At 39.1% G+C, this 13953-nt stretch overlaps 1 protein-coding gene across 4 annotated transcripts in view; it reads left to right on the forward strand.

Annotated features, from left to right (window-relative positions):
* CAGE1 (cancer antigen 1) overlaps positions 1 to 13953 on the forward strand; it is a 59068-nt gene that overhangs the window by 36227 nt on the left and 8888 nt on the right. For 3 of the 4 annotated variants that reach the window (XM_082347711.1, XM_082347714.1, XM_082347713.1), the window contains 4 exons: positions 7425 to 7529; positions 8135 to 8205; positions 9122 to 9190; positions 12010 to 12040. In XM_082347711.1, coding sequence (XP_082203837.1) covers positions 7425 to 7529; positions 8135 to 8205; positions 9122 to 9190; positions 12010 to 12040 — 276 coding nt within the window. Of the gene's footprint in view, positions 1 to 7362; positions 7530 to 8134; positions 8206 to 9121; positions 9191 to 12009; positions 12041 to 13953 lie in introns of those variants that run through there. The other variant, XR_014232721.1, reaches the window with a different exon arrangement.

The following is a 13953-nucleotide window of genomic DNA, read 5'->3' on the forward strand; positions in this document are numbered from 1 at the left end:
CAAGAAATGTTTAACAAAGACCTAGAAGAATTAAAGAACAAACACCTAGAAGAATTAAAGAACAAACAAACAGAGATGAACAATACAGTAACTGAAATGGAAAATGCACTAGCAGGAATCAGTAGCAGAATAACTGATGCAGAAGAACGGATAAGTGACCTGGAAGATAGAATGGTGGAATTCACAGCCGCAAAACAGAAAAAAGAAAAAAGAATGAACAAGAACAACATTCGCATTATAGGGGTCCCAGAAGGAGAGGAGAGATAGAAAGGACCCAAGAAAATATTTGAAGAGATTATAGTCAAAAACTTCCCTAACATGGGAAAGGAAATATCCACCCAAGTCCAGGAAGTGCAGAGAGTCCCAGGCAGGATAAACCCAAGGAGAGACACGCCGAGACACATAGTAATCAAATTGACAAAAATTAAAGACAAAGAAAAATTACTGAAAGCAACAAGGGAAAAATGACAAATCACATACAAGGGAACTCCCATAAGGTAAACAGCTGATTTCTCAGCAGAAACTCTACAGGCCAGAAGGAAGTGGCAGGACATATTTAAAGTGATGAAAGGGAAGAACCTACAACCAAGATTACTGTACCAGTCAAGGATCCCATTCAGATTCGACGGAGAAATCAAAAGCTTTACAGACAAGCAAAAGCTAGGAGAATTCAGCACCACCAAACCAGCTCTACAACAAATGCTAAAGGAACTTCTCTAAGTGGGAAACACAAGAGAAGAAAAAGACCTACAACAAACAAACCCATAACAATTAAGAAAATGGTAATAGGAACATACATATCGATAATTACCTCAAACATGAATGGATTAAATGCTCCAACCAAAAGACACAGGTGCGCTGAATGGATACAAAAACAAGACCCATCTATATGCTGTCTACAAGAGACCCACTTCAGACCTAGGGACAGATACAGACTGAAAGTGAGGGGTTGGAAAAAGATATTCCATGCAAATGGAAATCAAAGGAAAGCTGGAGTAGCAATACTCATATCAGATAAAATAGACTTTAAAATAAAGAATGTTACAAAAGACAAGGAAGGACACTACATAATGGTCAAGGGATCAATCCAAGAAGAAGATACAACAATTAGAAGTATATATGCACCCAACATAGGAGCACCTTAATACATAAGGCAACTGCTAACAGCTATAAAAGAGGAAGTTGACAGTAACACAATAATAGTGGGGGACTTTAACACCTCACGTACACCAATGGACAGATCATCCAAACAGAAAATTAATAAGGAAACACAAGCTTTAAATGACACAATAGACCAGATAGATTTAATTGATGTTTATAGGACATTCCATCCAAAAACAGCAGATTACACTTTCTTCTCAAGTGCGCACGGAACATTCTCCAGGATAGATCACATCTTGGGTCATAAATCAAGCCTTGATAAATTTAAGAAAATTGAAATCATATCAAGCATCTTTTCCGACCATGACGCTATGAGACTTGAAATCAATTACAGGGAAAAAAATGTAAAAAACACAAACACGTGGAGGGTAAACAATACATTACTAAATAACCAAGATATCACTGAAGAAATCAAAGAGGGGCTTCCCTGGTGGTGCAGTGGTTGAGAATCTGCCTGCCAATGCAGGGGACATGGGTTCGAGCCCTGGTCTGGGAAGATCCCACATGCCGCGGAGCAGCTAGGCCCGTGAGCCACAATTACTGAGCCTGCGCGTCTGGAGCCTGTGCTCCGCAACAAGAGAGGCCGCGATAGTGAGAGGCCCGCGCACCGCGATGAAGAGTGGCCCCCACTTGCCGCAACTAGAGAAAGCCCTCGCACAGAAACGAAGACCCAACACAGCCATAAATAAATAAAAATTTTTAAAAGCCCACAGAAGCAAACAAACAAAAAAACCCCGAGCATGCCTCACAATCACCCAATTCTGAGACACAGATTCAGAAGTTGGGGTGGGGCCTGAGAATTAAAAAAAAAAAAAAAGAAATCAAAGAGGAAATCAAAAAATACCTAGAGACAAATTACAATGAAAACATGACTATCCAAAACCTATGGGATGCAGCAAAAGCAGTTCTAAGGGGGAAGTTTATAGCAATACAAGCCTACCTCAAGAAACAAGAAAAATCTCAAATAAAGAATCTAACCTTACACAGAAAGGAACTAGAGAAAGAAGAACAAACAAAACCCAAAGTTAGTAGAAGGAAAAAAATCATAAAAAGAGCAGAAATGAATGAAAAAGAAACAGAGAAAACAATAGCAAAGATCAATAAAGCTAAAAGCTGGTTCTTTGAGAAGATAAACAAAACTGATAAACCTTTATCCAGACTCATGAAGAAAAAGAGGGAGAGGACCCAAGTCAATAAAATTAGAAATGAAAAAGGAGAAGTTACAACAGACACCGCAGAAATACAAAGCATCCTAAGAGACTACTACAAGCAACTCTATGCCAATAAAATGGACAACCTGGAAGAAATGGACAAATTCTTAGAAAGGTATAACATTCCAAGACTGAACCAGGAAGAAATAGAAAATATGAACAGACCAATCACAAGTAATGAAATTGAAACTGTGATTAAAATCTTCCAACAAACAGAAGTCCAGGGCCAGATGGCTTCACAGGTGAATTCTATCAAACATTTAGAGAAGAGCTAACACCCATCCTTCTCAAACTCTTCCAAAAAATTTCAGAGGAAGGAACACTCCCAAACTCATTCTATGAGGCCACCATCCCCCTGATACCAAAACCAGACAAAGGTACTACAAAAAAAGAAAATTACAGACCAATATCACTGATGAATATAGATGCAAAAATCCTCAACAAAATACTAGCAAACAAAATTCAACAACACATTAAAAGGATCATACACCATGATCAAGTGGGGTTTATCCCAGGAATGCAAGGATTCTTCAATATATGCAAATCAATCAATGTGATACACTGTATTAACAAATTGAAGAAGAAAAACCATATGATCATCTCAGTAGATGCAGAAAAAGCTTTCGAGAAAATTTAACACTCATTTATGATAAAAACCCTCCAGAAAGTAAGCATAGAGGGAACTTACCTCAACATAATAAAGGCCATATATGACAAACCCACAGGCAACATCGTCCTCAATGGTGAAGAACTGAAACCATTTCCTCTAAGGTCAGGAACAAGACAAGGTTGTCCACTCTCACCACTCTTATTCAGCATAGTTTTGGAAGTCCTAGCCATGGCAATCAGAGAAGAAAAAGAAATAAAAGGAATCCAAATCGGAAAAGAAGAAGTAAAACTGTCACTGTTTGCAGATGACATGATCCTATACATAGAGAATCCTAAAGATGCCACCAGAAAACTACTAGAGCTAATCAATGAATTCGGTAAAGTAGCAGGATACAAAATTAATGCTCAGAAATCTCTTTCATTCCTACACACTAACAACAAAAGATCAGAAAGAGAAATTAAGGAAAGAATCCCATTCACCATTGCAACAAAAAGAATAAAATACCTAGGAATAAACCTACCTAAGGAGGTAAAAGACCTATACTCAGAAAACAATAAGACACTGATGAAAGAAATCAAAGATGACACAAACAGATGGAGAAATATACCATGTTCTTGGATTGGAAGAATCAATATTGTGAAGATGACTATACTACCCAAGGCAATCTACAGATTCAATGCAATCCCTATCAAATTACCAGTGGCATTTTTTACAGAACTAGAACAAAAAATCTTAAAATTTGTATGGAGACAAAAAAGACCCCAAATAGCCAAAGCAGTCTTGAGGGAAAAAAATGGAACTGCAGGAATCAGACTCGCTGACTTCAGACTATACCACAAAGCTACAGTAATCAAGACAATATGGTACTGGCACAAAAACAGAAATATAGATGAATGGAATAGGATAGAAAGCCCAGAGATAAACCCACGCACCTATGGTCAACTAATCTATGACAAAGGAGGCAAGGATATACAATGGAGAAAAGACAGTCTCTTTAATAAGTGGTGCTGGGAAAACTGGACAGCTACATGTAAAAGAATGAAATTAGAGCACTCCCTAACACCATACACAAAAATAAACTCAAAATGGATTGAAGACCTAAATGTAAGACCGGACACTATAAAACTCTTAGAGGAAAACATAGGAAGAACACTCTTTGACATAAATCACAGCAAGATCTTTTTTGATCCACTTCCCAGAGTAATGAAAATAAAAACAAAAATAAACAAATGGGACCTAATGAAACTTAAAAGCTTTTGTACAGCAAAGGAAGCTATAAACAAGACAAAAAGACAGCCCTCAGAATGGGAGAAAATATTTGCAAATGAATCAATGGACAAAAGATTAATCTCCAAAATATATAAACAGCTCATGCAGCTCAATATTAGAAAAAAAAGAAAACCCAATCAGAAAATGGGCAGAAGACCTGAATAGACATTTCTCCAAAGAAAACATACAGATGGCCAAGAAGCACATGAAAAGCTGCTCAACATCACTAATTATTAGAGAAATGCAAATCAAAACTACAATGAGGGGCTTCCCTGGTGGTGCAGTGGTTGAGAATCTGCCTGCTAATGCAGGGGACACGGGTTCGAGCCCTGGTCTGGGAAGATCCCACATGCCGCAGAGCAGCTAGACCCGTGAGCCAATTACTGAGCCTGCGCGTCTGGAGCCTGTGCCCCGCAACAAGAGAGGCCGTGATAGTGAGAGGCCCACGCACCGCGATGAAGAGTGGCCCCCACTTGCCACAACTAGAGAAAGCCCTTGCACAGAAACGAAGACCCAACACAGCCATAAATAAATAAATAAATAAATAAAATTAAAAAAAAAAAAAAAAAAAAAAAGACTCTGCTCCGAGTGCAGGGGGTGTGGGTTCAATCCCTGGTTGCTGCACGGTGCAGCCAAAAAATAAATTAAAAAAAAAAAAAAAAAAAACTACAATGAGGTATCACCTTACACCAGTTAGAATGGGTATCATCAGAAAATCTACAAACAACAAGTGCTGGAGAGGGTGTGGAGAAAAGGGGACCCTCTTGCACTGTTGGTGGGAATGTAAATTGATGCAGCCACTATGGAGAACAGTATGGAGGTTCGTTAAAAAGCTAAAAATAGAATTACCATATGACCCAGCAATCCCACTACTGGGCATATACCCAGAGAAAACCATAATTCAAAAAGACACATGCACCCCAATGTTCATTGCAGCACTGTTTACAATAGCCAGGTCATGGAAGCAACCTAAATGCCCACCAACAGACAAATGGATAAAGAAGATGTGGTACATATATAGAATGGAATATTACTCAGCCATAAAAAGGAATGAAATTGGGTCATTTGTAGAGACGTGGATGAGTCTAGAGACTGTCATACAGAGTGAAGTAAGTCAGAAAGAGAAAAACAAATATCATATATTAATGCATGTATGTGGAACCTAGAAAAATGGTACAGATGAACCAGTTTGCAGGGCAGAAATTGAGACACAGATGTAGAGAACAAACATAGAGACAGCAAGGGGGAAAAGTGGCAGGGGGGGTGGTGGTGAGATGAACTGGGAGATTGGGATTGACATGTATACACTAATATGTATAAAATAGACAACTAATAAGAACCTGCTGTATAAAAAAATAAATAAAATTTAAATGATAAAAAAATAAAAAAGGAAAAAAAGAAAAAGGGGTGAGTTACTGATACACGTGTAACCTAGATGGATCTCAAAATAATTATGCTGACTGAAAGGAGCCAGGTAAGAGTAAATACCCTTTGGTTCTGTTACATAAAATTCTAGAAAATGCAAACTAATCAGTCATGACAGAAAGCAGATGGGTGTTTGCCTAGGGCTGGCATAGAGTATGGGAGTGAGGGAAGGACAGACAGGAGGGAGGGGTTATCAAGAGGCAAGAGGAAACTTTGGTCAGGGGGCGGGTGGATATGTTCATTATGTTGATTGCGGTGATGGTTTCACAGTTGTATTCATAGATAAAAACATCAAACTGTACACTTTATAAATATATGCAGTTTATTGTATGACAGTTATGCTCTTAAAATGGTTAAACCCTACACTCTTTAGCGGAAACTTAAAATTTTGGATTACCTTTCACTGTAATCCCCAAAACTGGCTTTTACGGAGCAATTCTTTTATCGCTAAAATAAACAATCTTTAAGAACTCCTTTGCCCTTCTTTCTGTAATCTGAGGCTAGCAAATTTTTAAAAATCAATCTGAGGACTTAAAAGGGTTATTACTTTGATCTTGAAAGCCAGTAAAGAAATTCAAGATGTGCCATTAAGTCTGTAATTAAAAAAAAAAACAAAAAACAAACAAAAAAAACAACAGAAGTGAGAAGGAATTCCATGTTGCTTCAGTAAACTGTCATGAGGTATGTAAAGCTAAGAGAGGAACCCCACCCTCCAGGATGCCGTGAGGAGATGCAAAGGAATGGAATGGGAAAAGCCCAATGCTAATAGTTGATAAGTAGAGATTTTAGTCTTTTCTACTTCTAGACACGTCCTTTAAAAAATCTTTTAAATTCTCTTCACCTTGGGTCTGCTAAAGTGAGGTGACATCTATACTCCCTACCTTAAATAATGTGTGTAGCCAGAGGACTGGGACCCCTGATTTGATATTGTCCCCATTAATATATTTATGTAAAGAGAAAGAACAAGAAAGCTGCTGTGGCTGCAGCAAATTTGTTTTGCCATTGCTTCCTCCAGGGTATCTCACTACAGACATGTAAGCATATGTAAATAAGAATATTTAAATAAGCATTAGAATATTGATGGCCATTATTATCATTGTTATTTAATGGGAACATTTCTGTCCTTTTCTATAATTGCTTTGAAAATTAAGGTAACTGTTCAGGGACTTGTGAATACCTTTTCCTGATAATTAATCCTAGATGTCACTTTTAGAAATACAATTTTTAAATTGTTAAAATTTTTTTTGCAAATAAAAATTGGACCATAAGTCAGAATGTGACATACATTGAGCAGAACCTTAAAAAAAAAAACTCTCATTTATGCATATTTGAGAATATTTGAGAATATTTATCAAACCTGAAAATGCATCATCAAGCCCAACATCAGTGCTTTACTTCAGAGAGAATCAAATATGTCTACCCATTATTTATATATGGAAAGAAGGTAATGAAGATTTGGGGCTAATAAGTATTTGTATTCACTAACAGGTGTTTAATTATTTGCAAAGCTGTTTCATAGTATTAAATTGGAGGAAAGCTGAAATATTGTTTTAATTTCTGCTCATCAGTTCTAAGTGCAATCAAACTAGGACCTGGTTCATAGCATGTCTTGATTCACCTATGGTACAAATCAGTTTAGGAGAATATTGGAATAAAGTATAGCTCACTGTTCTGATTTGTTCTTAGCATCCACACGTGGTTTTCATGGAAGTTTCCAGGTCAGTATTTTTACCGGTGTTTCTCCATAGATTGCAAAATTGGGAAATCTTCTAGAGTTAAAAGAAGACCACTGCAACAGACTCATTGAAGAAAATGACAAGTATCAAAGACATTTAGACAACTTAATAAATAAGGTACACATTTTCTTACATAAATATTTGTCTTTTTAAAACTGTGTGAAATATTAAAACGATAGAATTTTGGTGCTAAAAAGGATCTGAGGGATGATGTAATACATTTGTATTGATTCCTTTCACTTCATAATGACCTTCCATTAGCCTTTTAGCTGAAAGCTAGCAAAGAACATTGTGTGTGTCTGTCCTTGTGCTGTCAGCACTTTCAGGTCTTAGTATTGCTGCTTCATGTTGAGGGTCACTCTAAATCTTGCCAACATAGTGTGCTAGTTTACCTTTTGAAAACTGCATGAACTTTAACCACGTGGACTGAAAGCCTGGGTTGAGACCCACACCACGTGCAGGGATCACAGTTGACTTGCTGCTACAGTTGTCCGCTTTTTGACACTTCACTTTTTCTGCATGATGAACAGGCACATTACAATTCTATTTGTATTCATATTCCTGATTTCAAAATGTAAGGAAGATGTTCTGCCTATTGTAAAACTTTCATTCATGGGAGCCATATAATTGAACTTCAACTTGTACAGATTCTTAAAAAGCAAAATTAAATAAATATCTTAGAATTTATCACAGAATAATTGTTTTAGCTAATGTTTTTCAAGGTTACATCATACGAAGAAATTATCGAATGTGCTGACCGAAGGCTCATGATATCGAACTCCCAGATTGCACAGTAAGTTGAAAAAGCTTAATTTTTAATTTTGTAAACGTTTGCTGATACTTTGCTCCCTGGCTTGCTAAGTTCATTTTTTAGACTCCTAGAAAGAGGAAAATGTGCTGTTTTGTAAGTCAAGACCATTCTTCAATGATATATTTAGTGTGCCTAGTGTCTGGACTACTTGAACAAGCAGAATTTCATCTTCCTTTCTCAGAACTCCCTTTGACTTGGGGGTCGGGGGAGCGAGGTTAAGAAATTACAGAGAAACATCCGAGAATTTTAGAGGATATTACCATGGTATTCAAGTAAAGTAACATTGCTATGCTTAGAATTTATTCACAAAAGTTTTTGAATGCACCCCAAATGAAACATATCAAGTACCAAATAAACTTTCTCATTAGAATGAGATTCAGGAACTGCCCTGGTGACACAGTGGTTAAGAATCCGCCTGCCAATGCAGGGGACACGGGTTCGATCACTGCTCTGGGAAGATTCCACATGCCACAGAGCAACTAAGCCCATGTGCCACAACTACTGAGCCTGCGCTGTAGAGCCCGTGAGCCACAGCTACTGAGCCCGCGTGCTGCAACTACTGAAGCTCGTGCGCCTAGAACCCATGCTCCGCAACAAGAAAAGCCACCGCAATGAGAAGCCCGTGCACCACAACGAAGAGTAGCCCCCACTCACCGCAACTAGAGAAAGCCCGCGCACAGAGGCGAAGACCCAACGCAGACAAAAAAAAAATAATAATAATAAAAATTTGAGTTGCTTGGAAAGAATTCCAGATTCCCATAAAGCAAGATGGATGGATGATGTATAGAGAACTAGACCACCATGAAATTTATCTACTCAAATCCTCCAATGAAATTAGCAAAATGTTAGCCTAGAAAAGTCCATTTTAGTCATAAAATTCAGTTGTTTTTTCTTTCAGTTTAGAAGAGAGAAATAAACATTTGGAAGATTTAATTAGAAGGCCCAGAGAGAGAGCCAGAAAACCAAGGTAAGTTGTTTCTTTTTCTAAATAATAATGTCTTTAACTTTAGAATATATGCATAATAATGTTATACATTTTTAAAAAAACCCTTTTCCTTATCTCAGTTTAATATAAATTATATAAAAGTGCTTGGTATTTTGCCTAGCATAAAATAGTTTCTTTGATAGATGTTTTTTGTAGGACCTGAATTGGAAAGCCTGGTTACCTGCTCTCATGGAACTTATGATTATCTCTAAGAAAAATACTATACAGATTATGAGCTAAGATTTTGTCTACAATAAAACAGCTTACCCTGATGTAAATATATAGCAGACCAGATCTTATGATCAAATTTTCTTACACTAATGTGAAATCTTATAATCCGTTATTTTAGAAGACTCTCAACTCTCAGTATTTGATGCTACAAGGTATATGCACAAACCCTATGGGGTTGATTCAGACCATAGCAGGATGTTAAAATGGGACTCTTCCTGACCTACTTCTTAAGATGCTAATTAAATATTTACCGATTCCCAAAACGAGAGTGAGTTTGCCCGATGTGCAGAGGTTCTGAGGGAAATTTCAAAGAACCTTTTTCATGACTCATATCCCTTGACCAGATCCAGTATATGAAACATCTGGAGCGTGGGGAAAATTGCAGAAGAGATTTCTTTGACTCTGTCGTGTCATGAGCTCCCGTCAACCCCAAGTCATTCTACCTCTTTTACCTAAAGCCTTGTGAGGGGTCTCTGGGAGATCACCTAAGGAACTTTGAAATGTGTTTCCTAAACACATTTAGGAAAGGGAGGATCAGTGACGGAGAAAATTAAAGCAAGGTGTGGCAGGCAGCATGACAGAGGGGCTGAGTTGGGTGGCCTGTTCTCCCTGAGCTTGTCATCAGGACAAAGAATGTCTGTGACAGTTTCTTAAGAACCATGCAGGTGAGATCTGCGTCATCTTGGGCTTGGCTGAAGGCTGCCTGGTGGGATGCCAGCAGCAAGAAGTGGAAAGGGAGCAGCACATTCTTAGGGGCTGGTGCAGCAGTATCAGGTGACCACCGGAAGAGAGATGCCTCAGCCTGGGCCCAGGGAACTGTAGGGCAGGGGTCCCTGGCAGTGGCAAGCTCCAAGAGAAAGAATCAGCCAGTCCCAGAGACTGTGAAGCCACCCAGCCAAGTAAAAGTATCTTATTGCTTTACTTCTCCGCCCTCCTTCTGCAAAGGGAGGAGGTGGGGAGTGAGGAGGGCGCAGACACTGACCTTCAGGGGCAGGCGGTGTCCACCAACTACAAGCCTTAGCTGAGGGAGACGGATGAGAAGTTCTCCTGAGTGAAGGTTAAAGGACCGATTAATATATTTTTTTTTTAAACATCTTTATTGAAGTATAATTGCCTTACAATGGTGTGTTAGCTTCTGCTTTATAACAAAGTGAATCAGTTATACATATACCCATTAATATTTAACACGGGGCATCGAACTGAACTGAGCTGTGCTTAATCCTTCACAGTGAGGGCTGATTGTTACCTTAGAGCAAAAAAAATCACTGGGCCTGCTGCCTATTCAGCCAACAGCAAAGGGAAAGAGCTCCCCTGAGTGAAAAAAGGCTAAAGTAGGGACTTCCCTGGCTGTCCAGTGGTTAAGACTCTGAGCTCCCACTGCAGGGCACGTGGGTTTGGTCCCTGGTTGGGGAACTAAGATCCCACATGCCAGGGATCCCATGTGCCATGTGGTGTGGCCAAAAAAACCCCCAAAAACCAAAAAATTTAAAAAAAGGCTAAAATGGGGAGCAGACATGAAAGTTGCATTTTCATTATATCGTGGGTCATGATTGTTCCGAATATCATTTGCAAATACAACTATGTTTTGAAAATCAAAAGCCTTTAGCAGGTTTACACTATTGTTTGCAAAATGATAGTTTAACTATGATTTTCTCCCTAATATGAAAGAATATGATCTGATGCCTGGCATATTACAGATGCTCAGTAATCGCTAGTTTAAACTGAATGTGAATCTTCTCTGAGTTGCTGAAAGAAACTGTGGAATATTTTTTCTGGCATTATTTTACAATAAGAAAATTTGCTTCTAAATTCACACATTTCACTAGTTCAGATATTTGTGTACTTATACTTGGCCTATCTTCACAGTAGATTTGAGGCCCATTTATATAGACTTAGAGTGGCCTTGAAGCAAAGGTGTGAGGTGGAGTGGAAGAGCTCTCAGGCCCTTTCTAGCTGAGAAGACTGTTTCTTAGAGAACTTCAGACTCGCATCAGCCTTCAGCCCCGCACTATGCATGAGCCTCCCCTTGACCGATGGGCCTCAGTCAAGTCGGCACGCAAACACGCTTTAGACCACCTCTGCATCGTCTCAAAATTCTGGTGCTGCTTTTGCCAGTTGTCTTTAGAAGTGGAAACAGTGAGAAATAGGGAGAGAAAAGTGAGCACTTTAATAGTCTCAGATGTCTTGTTTTGGCCTCTAGTTCTTTTTTTTTGGCCTCTAGTTCTTTATCACTTCAAGGAGATTCATTAGGTTTTCAAGTCATAGCCAGAATCTTATCCTAAGTAAATCTAGGAGAATGTTAAAACATAACAATACTGAGGCTCAATATTTTTATTTAATTGCAGTTGAGAATGATCCATGTTTTACATATTGAAAAACTTTATCTTAATCTTTTAGGGTCTCATAGTTCTATCCCAAATGACAGTTTCTCTTTGAAAAGTGAGGAAAAGAAAATTTTCAATAATGGCATCCTTGTTCACTATGTTCTCTATTTTAGTCCTCCTCACCACCACTCGCCACTTGTTTGTTTGTTTGTTTGTTTTACATTATTCTCTTTCTGTTTCCTGCAGACTGAGAAGTCATCCGAAGTCCATGACCGTGGTAGGTCATACTGATGATAATTATAAAGAATGCTATATTCCCATGTAATTGTCAAATTACACAAAATTAAATATGAGTTCCTGAAGTTATGTTTCAGTAATGTTCAGCTTAGCTTTCCCCTCTGCCCTCAGATGAGGGCCTCTTTTGCCTCTGATTGTAGTTGGTTCTGTAACTGGAAGCCTTAATTTCATCCCCACGGCTACTGCTTCATGTCGGGGCCTCATCGTTTTCATCTGGCCTGTCACAGTCGTCTGCTTACTCGTGGCTCTGCCTCCAGTTGGCTCCACCCTCCACGGAGTAGACAGAGTGGTTGTGCAGAAGCAAAACCTGGTTATGCTCCTGCCCTACATGAGACCCTTCAGTGCTTCCCAGGTGCATTCAGAACCAAATCCAGCTCCTTAGCCGGCATAGAGGTCCTCTGTGGTCTAGCCCTCGCCTTCCTAGCCAGGCTTCTCGTTCACTGCTTCCTCCTTCTCATCGTACACCCCAACCATATCTAACACTTGCAATGTTTTGCACATGCCGTGTTACCTTTGTGCCTTCTGGCTGCTGCCCGGGTAGCTCCCCAACCTGGAATGCTCTCTCCCAACCCCTTTTCTCCCCGTTCCTTCAGTTCCCGCCTCACAGACACCTGCCAGCGGGAGCTCCACCTGCTCCGTGAAGCCTTTCCCACCCAGGCAGAGCTGACTTGCTTCCTCCCGTGTGTCCTCATTGTACCCTCTGATAAAATAGCACCTATGATGTGTCATTACAGTTCTCTGCTTGCACATCCCCTGACCTCACTAGAGCTCTTCTAGTGCAGGAATTCTCATATTCATTTTGGCATGCCCCAAGTACCTATCCCATAATAGGTACTAAATAGGAGTCAAATATTAGACAGACTCGGGACCCAGGCCCAATGCTATACTTGCTGGAGTAATTCCTAGTAGAAGATACACCTGCTGCCGCCCTGTCCCACGTCAGGCCATGGGTATGGGTTCATGAATACCATGGCCCATTTGTGACACAGCTTTGCAGAAGAGGGGGTACAGTCAAAGGGCCTGTCTCTATCTGTCCCACTGAGACGCAGCTGTTGTAATAGTTGAGTTATGAGGACACCTTAATACTACCAATTCTTAGTTATGCTCTGCTGGTGAGTCACTTCATGAATTGTTCAGATCCTTGCTTCTGTTCCTTTTTCTTCATTCTGCCAGCTGGCAACCAAACCAAGGAAGATGAAACTCAACCAACCTTGCTCCTTGTTATATTCCTTAATAGGAAAAAGGTTGAAACAAACAAAAATATGGATTAAAATATAGTATTAGTATTATCTGTGAAGTTTATCTATCTGTAGGTTTTCCTTGTGCCCCTTTTCCATATGTAATCGAGAACTCGCTGCTTATGGAGTAGGAATTCCATATGTAATCAAGAGTCAGCTCTTCTGTCCCTGAATGTCTATCCTGAAAACTGAAGAAACAATTTTTATCCTTTCATTTTTATATGCCAGATATCTTAGAAGGAAATAGAAATGATTTAGATTAAGCAGGACTGAAGATTAACAATTAATCATTTTTGTTAACCACTCCAGGAGGAGAGTCATTACTAAGTATAGCACCCAGATGCACAGATACAAGTGATACATTAAAATCTGTGTAAGTGGTGAAATTTTACATTCCAAAAAATGTGATTACTATTCTTCTAATTTCTTCCGTGAACAATCAAACGTATTCTAATATAACATAAACAATTGAATACAGTGGCTTCTTTTCCAAATATCTGTCAATTTTCATTCTCACAGAACACCACTTCTGTATTGCCAGGCCTTTAGTAACATACGAAAATTTCCTGTGTCTCACCCCAAATTTTTTTTCCTCTCTGGGCAGGCAGGTTCTTCCTACTATTAACCAAATTTAAAAAGACACTAACACTGAAAT

This window comes from Balaenoptera borealis, assembly GCF_965194805.1.
Source record: "Balaenoptera borealis genome assembly, chromosome: 12".
NCBI lineage: Eukaryota > Metazoa > Chordata > Mammalia > Artiodactyla > Balaenopteridae > Balaenoptera > Balaenoptera borealis.